The sequence below is a fragment of the Platalea leucorodia genome (genome assembly GCF_965183815.1).
Source record: "Platalea leucorodia genome assembly, chromosome: 1".
In the NCBI taxonomy this organism is placed as follows: Eukaryota; Metazoa; Chordata; class Aves; order Pelecaniformes; family Threskiornithidae; genus Platalea; species Platalea leucorodia.
Genome location: NC_138823.1, coordinates 128,445,153 through 128,460,130, shown reverse-complemented (window position 1 = coordinate 128,460,130; position 14,978 = coordinate 128,445,153). Strand labels below are relative to the sequence as shown.

Below are 14,978 nucleotides of genomic sequence, written 5' to 3'. Positions count from 1 at the left end.
AAACAATCTAACCTTAGGGGAAAAAAAGTGCTGGGAAAACAGCCTGCTAATATATCTGCTGGAAAGACAAACAGAGAAAGAGAGTAGTCCTCTATAGATTAACTGAAGTCTTTCGGAGACAAAGACTCCAATATTCTGAGCAAGAGAAATAAAATCCCCATAAAAATACCTTGACTTCCTTAGTTTCCTTTTCCCCTCCCTACCACAGCTAGCATCATTTATTTGCATACTCAATTTGTCTTCACTGCACCACAACAAAATACATTTTAAAATTTAAAAGATAAAAATAAATATGATTTTCCCACCACAGCATCATTGGACACCGTACTGCATAGAAAAATAAGTTGCGCCTTCACAGTAATTTGACAAAAGAATGACCAAAAAAAATGGCAAAAAAGAACAATACGACTAAGGCTTAAGGAAGCATCAGTTCAATATTTAGCAACGCATAAATTGAGGTTTCACTTTTGTTTAGGTATATTTTGATTAGAACTAATAAATGGCTGATTTTCCTTTGGTTGTTTGCAACAACAACACATCATCCAAAGAGCTTTATTCTTTATTCCCTTCTCATATAGCATGCCAAAGGCTGTCTCATTTTAGGAATTAGCATTTAAAACTACTGTAGGTTATCTAACAAGCATTCAGATTCAATAGTACTTTTGACAGCAGTAAGTAAAGAGCCTTTTAACATCTTGAACACATGTGCTTGAAAAAAGTAGTTACATCAAAGCAGTTCAAAGACTGAAGACAAAAACCAGTTAAAATCCAGTTTGCTGTGAGACAATTTTAGTGTGGTGTAAACAACCTTTCACGACTCCCCATGGGAAACGTTGTAAGACTATGTTCAAAATGAATCAGGCATATTTATAAAGATCATGAAGTGGTCAAATGAATTTGCATTTTTGGCAGATTCACTCCACGGGTACTACTTGCTACAGTCTGTAGAAATCTCAAATCTCACATCAGCGTTGCCTATAGTGCTTTATTATTTATTACATGTTATGCTAAGTACCTGTGAAAGGGGACATTCCTTGGCCAATGAACTCTGGTTCATATCCTTCAGTAAGTCCTTCAGAGCATTTCTTACTGTTGTGTGAGACCATTGTTCAGGAGGCAAGTCTTCTAGTTTAGGGCAACTATTTGAAACACAGATTAGAAAAGGGATTATTACAAGATTGCATCCTGCTGCAGAACATTCCTTTAAGACAGACAGATTTCATTTTGCGCATCAAGCAGATGCATCTGGAGATTGCTCTCGGTCTCCTGATTGTTCCGATTAGTTAATTACTTTATACAACACATCTGCTGTATTGATGCATGAATTATACATCAGCTGCATGTGGCGACTATTTTTTCATGTTACTTCTACCTTCCTGCTCTGATGCGCTTGGTAAAACAATTTAAGGTGTAATGCTTTCTCACGACTGATCATGAAAAGCATTAATATATTAACCGTTTTTTTCTTTTTTGTTACCGTGAAATTTAAGAACCTAGACAGCAACAATAAGTGTGAGCAAGTCATTCTTTTACAAAATGCACACAGATGGTACTGTTCATGATATGCAAAAATATTTTTCTCTTAAGTAAACTTTATGTAAAATGCCTTCTTGTAATGCATCATTTAATTGACTAAAATGCAATATAGTTTTAATGAGATATCCAAAGAAAATCTATGTATCAGAGCTATAAAAGTTTTCTGCAATAGTATACTGTAAGTTAAAGAAGAATTAGAGTAACTAAAAAGGAATTTAGATAAGCCTTTGTACTTTGAGCACACAGCACAGTGGGAATTAAATACAAGCAATATTAACAGTAAGAGCAGACAAGTAACAGTTCACGTCCCAGAACTGGTATGCAACTTACCTGTGTAACTGGATTTTCAGTGTGACCACATGATACACGTCTTGCAGCATGTCTGCTACTGTAGCATCAGGGGCATCTGTCACATAGGAGAGTGGAACTGGATTCCACTTCCCAACCTGGATAAGCCCTGTGGGATTTTCATTTTTTAAGGGGAGGGGGAGTGGGCAAGAAGGGCAGGAAAAATTGAAAGAAAGTAATTTACCTATTAATTCCTAGGGGCAAAATAAACATCTGATTTTAACAAGATCACCACCTTTGTTTCTAGCCTCTTAAATCTGGCAAGACAAAAGAGCACACCCCCCAAAAACCCCCACCCACACACCACCAAAGATATGCTTTATCTATATTATTAAATTATACAAATGCATTACAGTAGAGATTTTTTAATATGTATAGAAGTGTATTTTCCTAAGTTCCCATGAATTCAATAGGACATGATATAATAGTTAGCATTCCTCTTAATAAATTAGAAAGGATTTTGCAATGCAAGGACTGAGTACGAAAAAAAAAAATCCTTTGCAGTCTATAAAACCATCAGGAACAAAATAAAAGAAACAGAGCTGGATATTCAGTCATAAATGCAAGTTGACTCTCAACAGTCCATCTGCTCAAATATGCTTTACACTTCCTTGTGGATCCTCAGTGGAGCAGATTATTAAGGTCAATAAGCATACTAATGATTCAGTTGAAGTCTTTTTTTTTTTCTTTAAACAAAAAAAAAATCTACCTCCACGTTCCCCACGAACAAAACGTGCACTAACTAAACAAAAATACATTAAGGGAAAAAAAATACAGAGACAGAATCTGCAAGAAGTTTAAGAAGTAAAACCTGCATCGCATTCCTGAAAGAAATCCTGCCCCTCTCCCAAGACCCCACAAACAAACATAATTCATTGTACAGTTTCGTAATCTTATTTACCTTTTGCTTGGGCAGCAGAGCTGTGAGAATATCCAAGTGATAGCAATGCCATTTCAATCAGTTGGTTGAAAAGCATATCCTTCCTCACCAACACAAATTCTGCATGCTCCTCCTTAGAATCGTACTCAATGGCATTTTCATAATGTTCCACTACACAGAAAACTGGAAGCATACTTCCTATTAAAAAAAATGAAATTTAATGTATTAAACTGGAGTTATAGTAGAGTAGGTGGGTCTATACAGCGCTATGTAAATAAAACCTGTACGAACAGGCAGAGGAGGCATCAAGAATCATCACAAATATTTGATAAACATATTCCCTGAGTCCTTTCCCCTCACCCTCCCCAAAAAAGAGAAAGTTCTACAAAACATACATCTCTCTGAAATGCAGAAATGCAAATTTACCTCGCTTGATCGGATACAGATTAAAGAATTACCTTCTATACAAATAACAAGGTTGACTGAAGAGAAGTTGATTCTCTCTGTCCTGCCTGATTTGTTGTGAGTAGCAGGCAGCATGAGAACCTAAATACATACTGCAGATGTCTTCACTGTAAGCCATTTTAGTACCAGCTACATAATTTTGTTCGTTAACATTAAAACTTTCTTAGTCCTGCCAAAAATATTTAATTGCCTTCAACATCAACAACAAATCACCTTGCGTGTTATACATTTGCTCTGAAAAGAGTACACAAGGAAACAAGGCAAAAGTTAACACTAATTCGTGCTTCATTCATTGAGTGCACTTGAGCACTACTTCCACTTGCATCTTTAAGAAACAAATCATGATTTCAATGCCGTTTTAAGAAGCGTACCTGCAGTTCGGGCTTTTTTTATGTTGCCTCCTGTACTTTACATTCAACATTTTTGGTATTCATTGCTATTTTGGTATGCCTGAAAGTAATTACTAATTTCTAGTTTTGTAGCATCATCCAACAAACCCTTCCCTAAGCCACACAGAACACTAAGCAAACAACCTTTTTCCCTTTCCTTTGGCTTTTTTTTTAAATTTTTTTCCTCCCTCTTGACAACAGACAGAGAAGTAACAAATGACCCAAGCTGTTTTAGGGACAAAGTCTCTCCCAGCAATCAGATTTCTAGACTTTGTGAAAATCCCTCCTGGCCTCCCAGACGGATGCGGATGACACCATGACCTCAGACCCGCGGTTTTAGGCCCCGGTCCTGTCCCGCTGTCTCCAGCAGTGCAGGTAAGGATCTCTTAATGACAGAAAGCAAAAGGGTTAAAAGCAGATGTACAGAACTGTCTTATGGCAGCCTGCCAGAGGGGTATCATCTTTAGCATAAATGATGACAAGGGTTATTTTAACAGGGCACCCAGGAACTCCAATTAGTCCTACAATGTTAATGCCTCTATAACCACTGCCCTCTAGACTTACGGAAACCTCCTAACCTGCTAAGGTGCACCAGATGTACCGTAGTCAAAAAAGAAGATTTACTCTCTACAATAGATACGCGCTTTAAGACTGCGTCTGTTGATTTGTGCTCTAACGTATAGCAAGAAATCACGATAAAAAAGATACCTCTTAAGCACGTATATTTAAACTACATCTGCTCACCAGAGAGTCAATCTCTGGCAAACAAACCCCTTCAGGCTCGCTTGGAAAAGCTCACAAACTCACTCCAGTTTGCCCAATAGGCTCAGCATGAAAGACAAGACTAAAAGCTTGCCAATATTTATGCAGTGCAGGAAGGAGCTTTTTTTTTTTTTCTCTTGTTTTTTTTTTTTTTAAATCTAAGCGAGACTGGCCAGGAAGGGAGAGAAGACCAAAGCAAAAGCAGTACATGCAAATTGGTGATTTCTTCATTGGTTTTAATTAGGCTGTGGAGAGCTTTTTAAAACACACACACGCTTCATCTGCAAAAAGGTGGTGGGTTTTTTTTTTCCTTCCAGGCTCTCACAATTGATGTTTGACCTACTACCATCTAACTCAGAGTAAGGGCTCAAAATTCTTAACAAGTTTCACCGCTAATACCTGAAGATAAAATGTAAACGAAGCTTCATTTTAACAAACAGTGCAGATACACTTAAAAACAGCTAAAGCGTATTTGTTTTTTCCCTTATCAGTTCCTACAAATTAAGCTATGATCAGACACAAAACTAGCAATGCACAGGTACTTCGCTGCACGTCAGCACACTTTTTGCCAGGTACGCGGTCTCATGAGTTGCAGCGTTCTGAAAAATGTGGTGCTTTAAACAACACGGGAGAACCTCCTGGCCAAATTTTGATGTACAGCATAGATTATCAGAGGTGGATCCTGATAGTGCGACACAGGTATCATCTGACTACAAATCAAGCCACTAAATCTTTTAGCAAACTGTCACTAGTGTCCTTCTGTTAATGTGAAAAATGTTATACAGGAGAGCACAATCTCAGCTGGCTGATCACTTCTGCTAGTACTTGGCAAGACCTCCAAGTGCAGCAACTTCATAACCTTCTAGTATTAAAGGGGAGAGCATTGGTCAGTGCTTGCTGCTAAAAATACAGCATGATTTAAACCTGAAGGCAGTGTTAGAGCTTTTGCTGAAGGTTTACGAGTCTGTGTAAACAGCACGTCTGCCATAAGGAGCAGTGAAGTCTGTAGAATCCTTGTCTAAAACTGTCCTGGCATTAAAGTTTGCTGTGCAAATATCACATAATACCAGAGACAGCTGAAATCTCCTATTTAGGAATTTATGGAACTTATATGTTTGCAGGCGTCAGAAAGTCCTTTTTATATAGCCCCACTGCTTCACTGTACAATATTAATGCACTCTGCTTGAAAAGCCGTAATAAATTATATTTTTAATGCTCTTACCCTGGCTTTCTTAAGATGCATACATTCTTGGCAAACAATCAATAAATAGGGTAATCATGAGCAGAGGCCAAAGAATTTGCTGAAGTGCTGTTTTTCCATTTTTAATAGATAAAGATCTAACAATACGGACTGCTGTGTCTGTTCATTTCAGGATCAATATATTCTTTGTTTTCGCCAAACCGAGGAAAAAATAAATGATTGTACGATAAATGTTATGCATCAGACACAATGAAATTCCTCTGCCTTCTAACTTTGTGCGTTTAATAGTCTTGGTTGCATTTTGCACTTTGCTTAGCAAATGCAAGAAAAATCTGAATTATACACATACACCGATTATACTGAGAAAAGTAGAGGCTGTTTTAAAACAATTGCCAAATTACATACAGCATATTTTGATTTAAATTAGCAAGCCTGCAGGACACGGTCAAAAAGACTTACACATTTTGATAAACAAAATTTGTAGATTATTGTCCATTAAAAGTATTTTCAATGCAAACAAAAGCCATCCATATACAAACATCAATGATTCTAAATGTGCCTTTTCCTTGTGTAAATGTCTAATTACAGCAAACCAGCCACTGAAAAATATGACACCCAAGTTGTTCATTGTTCAATAATGAATTGTACTTAAGAAAATAAACTGCGAAGATTGACATCATAAATGACTTTTCCAATGTGATACCTAAAGATTTACACTCTCTCCTTCAAACCAACTTGCAACTGTTATGGAAATACTGTTGCCCTTCCAAGCTTGGACCATCATTAAGAGGAAAGGCGAGAATTTGTTTTGGGGGTTCGGTATTTACTCTCACATATTTTTGCGTTTCTTAGCCCAACACTTACCCAAAGAATTAATGCATTATATTACTTCTATTTCAATGTAGAAATTTGCTTTAATCAGGGCAGCTAGCCTTTACCTTAACAAAAATCAGACTCCACCCTGTAAAGCAAGATGCTCCACCCAAGCATGAAGCTTACATTTCCCAAATGTGATTTATATCAGAGTTGGGAATATATAGTATTTTAGAATGGAGATTTAATCCTCAAATATAAATGAAGTAGAGTCTGCAAAAGTATGCTCCCCCCCCCAAATATTATAAATCATATTTCTCTAATGCAGAATTATCAAAAGTGTTACCTTTTCTAATATTAGTTTTCATCAGGTGTCCAGAGTGTTTTAAAGGCACTCCTTGCATTTTAGTTCCTGTACTTCCAAGTCTTCCTCTTCCTAATGGGCTCCCATTCTGTTCCAAGCGCGCAATTTTGGCTGGTGGACCCTTCGGATCGCTTACATTGTTAGACATTTCTGAATGTTCTTTCCCCTGAGTTGCCTCGTTCAAATGATCCATACTCAGTCCCGCCTCTAAAGATCACCTGCCATGATTCAAAAAAAAAATATATATGTTGTACACGTGTGCGCATATGTATACGTACACAGCCTGCACATGTACAGAGAGAAAGATGTATGTATTGTAAGCTCATAAAGAAGAATAAATAACTATTTTAACTGGAAAGAAGATGCCTTTTTTAAAAGAAACAAACTTATTCTCAAAAAATGACCTCATACCCCAGTTTACAGACAGATCGCATCATAATCTGGTGGAATTATTTTTTAAAAGCCAACTAGAGTACCCCTTTAAAAAAAATCTTCAGAGATATTCTACTAAATCTGAGAGACACTAAGACTCATATAAATGATGATGATTGTCAAGGTATGTGCTCCAACACAGATATTGTTACAAATCTCACAGAAAGATTTGTTATTAATCCCGGGTGTTTTTACTGTGCTAAGAGAGAGAGACAGAGACAGAGAAAGAAAAAGATTCTAGTGAAACGTTTCTCAATCTACTTGATTAAAAAAATGGATGCACAACAACAGATTGTTAAAACTTTAGTTGAGGGAGCAACAGATTTATTAGAGATGTAGAATATTGTCCATTTACAATCCCTCCCCCCCTTAAAAATAAGTTAGAAGAGAATTTAACATTTAACTTCAGAAAGCAGTGGCGGAAGATGGTTGCTTTTGAGTTTCCTAACCAATATTATACAAAGAGTTTATCAACTTTTGCAAAGTTCAAAATAGATAGATGAAATTTTTCAGATGTTAAGCTTTCAGTATTAAATGGAGTAGTTTACTGAATTAAGAAAAATAACTGAGAAGGTAGCATCTCACAAAACAATGCTGGGAAAAAAACCCCACAATTTCTACAGTACTTCTGAAGCCCTTAAATATAAAAAAAAAAACAACAAACCCTGGGTGATGCTAAGATACATGCTGGAACAGCTATTTGAAACCAAAAAACGGAAGTAATTTCAATAGCCAATTAAGAAAAGTTATATGTTAGCATGCTTATATTTCCCTTTTTATAAACTTTTGAAACCTCCATCCATGAATAACAATTCCAGATAAATCACTAAAAATCTCCCAAGCCTAGAACACAACGGAGTAAGTTTTGAGGATTTTTGTCACTCATCAGAATCTATTTTGCCAAGCATATTTAAAAAAAAAAAACAATCAGTTGCTGAGAACAGAGACATCTTTCTGGTTATGATTTCATTCATCAATACTGTTGTGATTGTTAGGAATTTTACCCTACCTTTCTCTGACTGAGAAAGGTGTGACTACACTGACAATTATGTTATGTATATAATATAATCACTAAGGACAGGTGACTAGACATTAATTTATGAAGCAGTATTTACATTAGCAAGTACAAATACTAATACTGGGGAAATCATATTTAGAAAGACTGGCGTGAATCCGGTAATTGCTACTTTCTTTCAGTTGCCTAGTAATTCAATACATTTTCTGCACATTTCATAGCAAAGCTATTAAAACCTAAACATCTTGGGATTTTTTTTATATACTTCTGTGGTGTTGGTATATATGACAATGACAATTCTGTAAACTGTTTTTTTCTTGTTTGAACACCATGCTGCTTTTCCCGATACAGTGAAGAAAGACGTAATATATTAATCTGAACGTTTACAAGCAACCTCAAGAATGCCAGTGAATAGCTAAAGTTCAGAAAATCGTTATTTTTCCTTATGCTGTAAGGTGACAGGCTAAGGTTTACCATTCATCTTGATCCCATCTGGTTTAGGTCGTGTGTCTCATTAACAGTAAACGTGCCTATTTTAGCCACTTTTCGAAAAGATTTTTTTTTTAACCGTGTTAACTGCAGCCTAAGCAAAGAACTACAGACTCAAACCATTAACATCTTCCGATGTTTCTGACGCTGCTAACATACTATAGCACTGCTTCTCCGAGACTGGTCTCTCTCAAGAATAAGAGGATTAACAAAAAAGAAAAAAAAAGGGGAGGGGGGGGAGAGTTAAAAAAAAAAAAAAAGGCTGAAACAAGAAAATCCTTGTCACTTTTGGCAACTTCAGAAGTACTCTAAGGCACCGAGGTTCTTTGCTACAAAAAGTATCTAGTCATCATGAGTCAGAATCGCACTACATCATGTACAGTGAATAAAAGTGATAGATCGCAGTTTAGTTAATACACTGACTACAACCAAAACACCAAATGGGTCATTTTCGCTTGGCCTGAGAATACCCACCCATCGGCATCCTTTCACCGCTTAGTCATCTTGTAAAAAGCTTTATGTTACAAAGCAAAATTACATGCACATAAAACACCTAATTTACTCATTTAAACTCCATGCCCAAGGCTAAAGTTCACTGAAACCTCAGTTTGGAATAGTGATGAGCAACAACCAGCGTGGCCTGCCCAGGGAGAGGGTTGCAGGGAAGAACTATCATCTCCGCCGGTTCCAGGCCAAGAGTTTCCCCGGGTTTCGCATTTAGGCATCTTTCACAACTACAAGTTTTCATCACAGGCATTGAGAGAAGAGCACAATTTCAAGGCACAGTTTCCCAGAGACAGCGTACACGTACGGGCACACCGCGCAATTTCTGAATGGGAGTCGGTGCGGTATCTCCTTTTGTCGCGATGTAACGCCGCCGGTATTATATTATTTCTTTCTCTCCTCCTGAATCAGCCCCCTCCCCATGCCTTTCCCCTCCTCTTCCCTCCCTCCCCCATAAAAACCCATAATCACATTTGAGAGAGGCTCCGCACTTATCCGTTCCATATGGCTCTCACAATCCAGGCCAAGCTTTCCCTGTGACCTTTTAAAGAGACAAAGAAGCAAAGTACTTATCTAGAAACAGAAACACTGCAGTTTTCTGAGTGAAATTAGCAAAACCGACCCGAAACTCACCACTTCAAAACTTGACAGCATATAAATAACAAAAACAAAGGAGGTTTCCTTTGCAGCCCGAGCTCTTGAAGAGGAAGAAGTTCAAGACTGATGTTTTCTAGGCCCCCCCCTTTTTGGAGGGGGGGAAAGGGGGGGCAGCGGAGCTGAGGACTACTTCCCCTAATATTCTCTTATTTTCTCTTTTTTTCGTGTTGCTATTTTCCTCTAGGCGGGGAGGGGCAAAAATAGATAGCGAGAAACAGAGTAGCCATGAGCAAAAATGGCAATGGACAAAAAATACAGATTAAATATCTTTTGAGAGCGCCAGTTTTCGAGGTTTAGCAACGGAAGAAGGAGCTGAAGATCAAATTGATCAGACAAGTGTAACGCTCAAAACGAGGAATTCATAATAATAATAATAAAAAAATAAAGTAGCAGGTTTAAATTGAGGTGGAGGGTGACTTAAGTCTAGCTATCCTTTCAAAAATAAAACCAATGCGTACAGGAGCAAGTGAGAAAGGGGGTTATTAAAAAAAAAAAAAAGGCAAAGGAAAAAAAAAAGGCAGCTTTTCTATCCAGTGTGAAGAGCAGAAAGTCTACTTCTAGGTTGTCACTTACACTATTATTCTCCAATAGGCACCCAGAGGAGCAGCACACACAGAAGGAGCCCGCTCCCCTCCCCCTCCGCAAAAATACACACCGTAACAGCCCCCAAACTTTCTGCGGAAACCTCAGCCCCAGAGATCGCTACTGGAGATTAAAAAAAAAAAAAAAAAAAAACAAAAAAAAAAAGTGTAGAGAAAATTGCAGGAAAAGGCACTAAAACGCCACTTTTAATCTCGCCTTTGCGGTCCGGGGAGGAGAGGAGAAGAAAAAAAAAAAAAAAAAAAGGCAGAGAGGACCTGTCTCCTCTCATTTACCGGGGGCTGTTGTGCGAGTGAGGGGGGAGAGAGGGAGCGAGAGAGGAGGGGAGGGAGAAAAAGAACAGAGGGGAGGAAGGAAACACACACAACAAGGCACACCACCACCACTACAAAAAGTGACGAGGTTTCACTCCCTCCGAGTCCAAAACCGGGAGAAATTATAATTGAGAAAAAAAACCCCAACCCTCTCTATTAAAAAAAAAAAAAAAAAAAACAAAACCTGGTTCTGCTTCTGCAAAGAAAAAAAAAAAAAAAAGAAAATCTGGGAACTCCGAGAAGAGTTACTCGCAAGAAGGGATAAAAAATATAAAATAGAAAGGCTGCAAAAAGCCAACAACAACAAAAACCAAGCCAGCAAAAAAACAGTAATAATTGAAAAAGAATAATAATGGCAGGCTTTGTTTTTTGGTCTCTTTTTTTTTTTTTTTTTTTTTTTTAATTCTCGTTTCCCCTGGCTGGCTGAGTATGGTTGTTATTTAGGCCGGTTTGGTGGTTGTTGCTGGATGTTACATGGCTATATGTATGTGTGTGTGTATGTGTGTGTGTCCCCGGACGGAGCTGCCTCGCTCTGCTCTCTCTCCCCCCCTCCTCTCTCTCTCTCCCCCCCCTCTGTTTCTGTCCCCATTAAATTATTAGTTGACTCATCACTACTCCTCCTCCTGCTGCTGCCGCCGCCGTCCCCTGCTCAGAGCCTCCTCTCCTCCTCTCCGCTACCGCTCGCTGCCGCTGCCGCCGCTGCTTCTTCTTCCTCCTCCTCATTTTAATACAAAATAACACCGAGGCCACCGGCTTTTTTTTTTTTTTTTTTTTTTTTTTTTTTTTTACAGCCCGAGACGGGAGGAGGACGCAGCCTCCCTGCTGCTGCCCGGAGCCCTTCCCCGGCGGCCCCGGATCATCCGACGCGTCCTGGGAGAGAGAGCGAGAGAAAGTGGCAGAGGAGGAGGAGGAGGTGGTGGTGAAGGAGAGAGGCGTGGGGGAGGGGAGGCCGGCGGAGGCGGGGGGGGGATCGGGAGAAGAGAGGTGGCAAAGGGGGACCGCAGTGAGGGGAGGGGAGGGGGCGCCGGGCCGGGCCGGGCCGGGGGGGCGGCCGCCGCCGCCGGTAGGTGAGCGGGGGGGCCGGGGGAAGAGGGCGTGCGGCTTCCGGGCGCGCACGAATTTGCAGGCAGCCGGGTGCGGGTGAGGCGGCCCTGCCTGCGCCGCGCACAATGCCCGCCGCCCCGCGCGGGCAGCGCCGCCCCGCGCAGGCAGCGCGGGCCGCGCAGGCAGGCACATGGCAGATGGGGGCCTGCGGCGGAGGGGGCGAGCCGGCGGGAGCGTGGGGTGGGGGGAACGTGGAGGGGGGAGAAGAGGAGGAGGAGGAGGGGCGGGGGTGAAGGCTGAACAATATCCTGCCGGCGCCGCGCCAGCGCAGCCCCCGCCCCTCTGCGCGGAGGCTGCGCGGGCCGGGCCGCGGCGGGCAGGTGCACAACGGCGGCGGCGGCGGCGCGCTGCGATGCGATGCGGGGCGGAGCGGGCTTTCCGCGCCCGGGGAGGAGAGGGGGGCGGCCGGGGCTCTCGGCCCCGCGCCCCCGCAGGTGGGGGCGCGCCGCGGGGGCAGCCCCCGGGGAGGCGGCGGGGCGCCCGGGGAGAAAGAAGTGCGCGTGTCCCCTTGGCACCGACTGAGGTGAAAGAAAAGCAGCAGGCACGTTAGAAGGCGGCAAGGGTTGGGTGAGCGTGTCCCCGTTCAGTGGAGGGCATCAGCCGCACGACGAGGGTGAGGCGGCGGGGTGCCGTGGCCAGCCAAATCATCCACAACACACCCTAGGTAACAGTAATAAATCACTCCGTGCGCACAGCGGCGAAATACTGCAGCCCCACCACGATGCGGGACGGTACAAAACTCTCCCTGTATCATGTCTGCAGACCGGGACCAAAAGCCACTGGTAAAAGGTGAAAGCTAAAAGGTGGTAACGTATTGACAAAATAAATAACTGCGAGACAGACATAACTTTTTCCCACAATGCACTTGGAAAAAAAGTAACCCAACTAGCCAAACTTGAAAGCAACAAGTTTGTACAAGCTACGAGATAAGAGAAAAATTAAACTTCTTTATTGATAAAATGCATACTATTTGAATATGCTGTTTCTAAAAGTTGATGATGTTGCATCATCAGCCAAAGAAAACATAAATTATTGCATGGGCAGATATATAGCCAAAATGTTTAGGATAGTAACTTTAAAAAAAACCCCAAACGATAAAAACCTCATGCTGAACTGCACATACAAACTTGAAGCACCAGCAAAAGTAGGCAAGTGGGGAGACTAATACCAGTTCTGTAATACACAAAATAGCATAGCCTCTGAACAAAGAAAAGGTGAATCAATAAATCTATGAAGAGCAGAATTATCACTACTCGTATATTACTTACTATAAAACAAGGGGAATGCATCAAGACTAGGTAAAGAACCAAGCTGACGGTTTACCGAAATAAGGACAAACAGCATACAGGGCAGGCAGGGAAAAGAAAATGGTAATAGGGTGAAATACATGAAATATTTATCATATTCAGCAATGCACAAAATAGATTATAATCTCAGAAGCAAAGAAATGCAATGCTTGAAAATGAATACACCCTTACATAATACTATTATTCAAAGCGGAGCAAGTGGAGGTGGCATACATAGGAAACACGAAAAGTTGTACATATGTTGCATGTCCTGAAAAAGGTTACTAAGATTGTGACCGAGAGTGCTGAAAAGGGAAAAAAACAAACATGTTTCACAAAGAAAAACAAGGGAAAATGTAGATGACATCTTCCGTAACATATGATCAAGGGATAACTGTCTACCAGGTTGTTTATTTAGAAACCAATCTTTTTCCAACAAGATAGATTGAGTATTATTCAGTCCCTCTAAAAAAAAAAAAAGATAAAAAAAGAGAGAATAATTATTTCCCGATACGTTTGAATACTTGGAGGAAAAACAGTGTTAACTAGTTGAGTTCGAACTTTGCGGGCACAGTGGAAAATACCAACATTGTATCATTTTTCATCCTTTTCAGGAAAGCCTGATACAGTAAACTTCAGCAGTGAGCAAGACTGACCACTAAAGAAGAAACTCATGAAGGATGAGAGAGTTTCAGCTGGCAGCATGCTGCCTGCAGTATGATGGAGGAAAAGGGCAGTGAAGATAATTTGAGAGATGCAGAGCTGATTAGAATAGAGCAGATATTTAAAAATATGATTTGGAACAAGATTTGGGACTAAAACACCACCTTATAAAAATGATTACCAGATACGACAATAACAAAAAACCCAAACCAAACCAAAACAAAAAGATTAAAATCTGTTCTAAAATAACTTTTGCTTTGGTGTTCACAAACCATTCCCTTCATGGTCAAAAAACCCTTAAAATGTTCAGATTAAAACAAAGAGATTAATCTAAAAAGCAGAGACAGTGAATTAAAGGAGCAGAGAGATAACAATCTGATAATACAGGAGCACAGAAGGCCTAATAATGATATTATTATGCACACTAACCAAACACTGACAAACAAATATTCTGTTAATTATATAATCATGCATATGCTTCCTATGCTTGAGATAAATGATTATGGAAAATAACTCTCTTCTTGAAACTGCATATATGTACTAAACCTTATAAACTCTCTACAACATGGATTAATCTAATTTCCGTACATCACTTATGCCTGGTAAAGTATTTACTACAGACTTGGAAGGCTGAGCGTGGAACCCTTGCTTTGACTAGAAAGCACGAATTACTGAAGGCTGCTACGTCTTGACATAGAGACAACAATCAGATTTCTCTTATCAATACCAAACTACTTGGAATAAATTCAAGATACAGGTATCTGATTTTCATTTGACCTATTCCAATTTGCACTTCACTGTGTCAACTTTGATATTAAAATGTTCCACTAGAATAAAGATATTTATAATAAAAACATATATAAAGAACAGAAGATGAATAGATATTGTCATGGATACATACGCAGGCAATCATTTAAACATGCGGCAATAGTAACATCACATTTTTCATAGCTTCTAGTCAACATACAGCAGACAAATATATGCTTAATAAAGCTTATTAATCCTTAATAAAGTTGTTGCACTGTGTTTATGATATATAAATGCATTTTGCACTAGGTTGTGTTGAAATAAGACAAATACTTAAAAAGTTGGGCTGTTTTTTTTCAACCCCATGGCGAATTAACTCTCGAGCAGCAGTCTCAGTAGCCGCAAAATA

At 40.0% G+C, this 14,978-nt stretch overlaps 1 protein-coding gene across 4 annotated transcripts in view; it reads right to left on the bottom strand.

Annotated features, from left to right (window-relative positions):
• The window catches only part of SATB1 (SATB homeobox 1), a 93,817-nt gene that overhangs the window by 64,938 nt on the left and 13,901 nt on the right, over window positions 1–14,978 (bottom strand). For 3 of the 4 annotated variants that reach the window (XM_082307491.1, XM_082307494.1, XM_082307493.1), the window contains exons 2-5: window positions 6,741–6,976; window positions 2,786–2,962; window positions 1,867–1,993; window positions 1,016–1,139 (exon numbers count right to left, since the gene is read on the bottom strand). In XM_082307491.1, the coding sequence (XP_082163617.1) occupies window positions 1,016–1,139; window positions 1,867–1,993; window positions 2,786–2,962; window positions 6,741–6,951 (639 nt within the window). In that variant the 5' untranslated portion in view covers window positions 6,952–6,976. Of the gene's footprint in view, window positions 1–1,015; window positions 1,140–1,866; window positions 1,994–2,785; window positions 2,963–6,740; window positions 6,977–9,831; window positions 9,903–14,978 lie in introns of those variants that run through there. The other variant, XM_082307492.1, reaches the window with a different exon arrangement.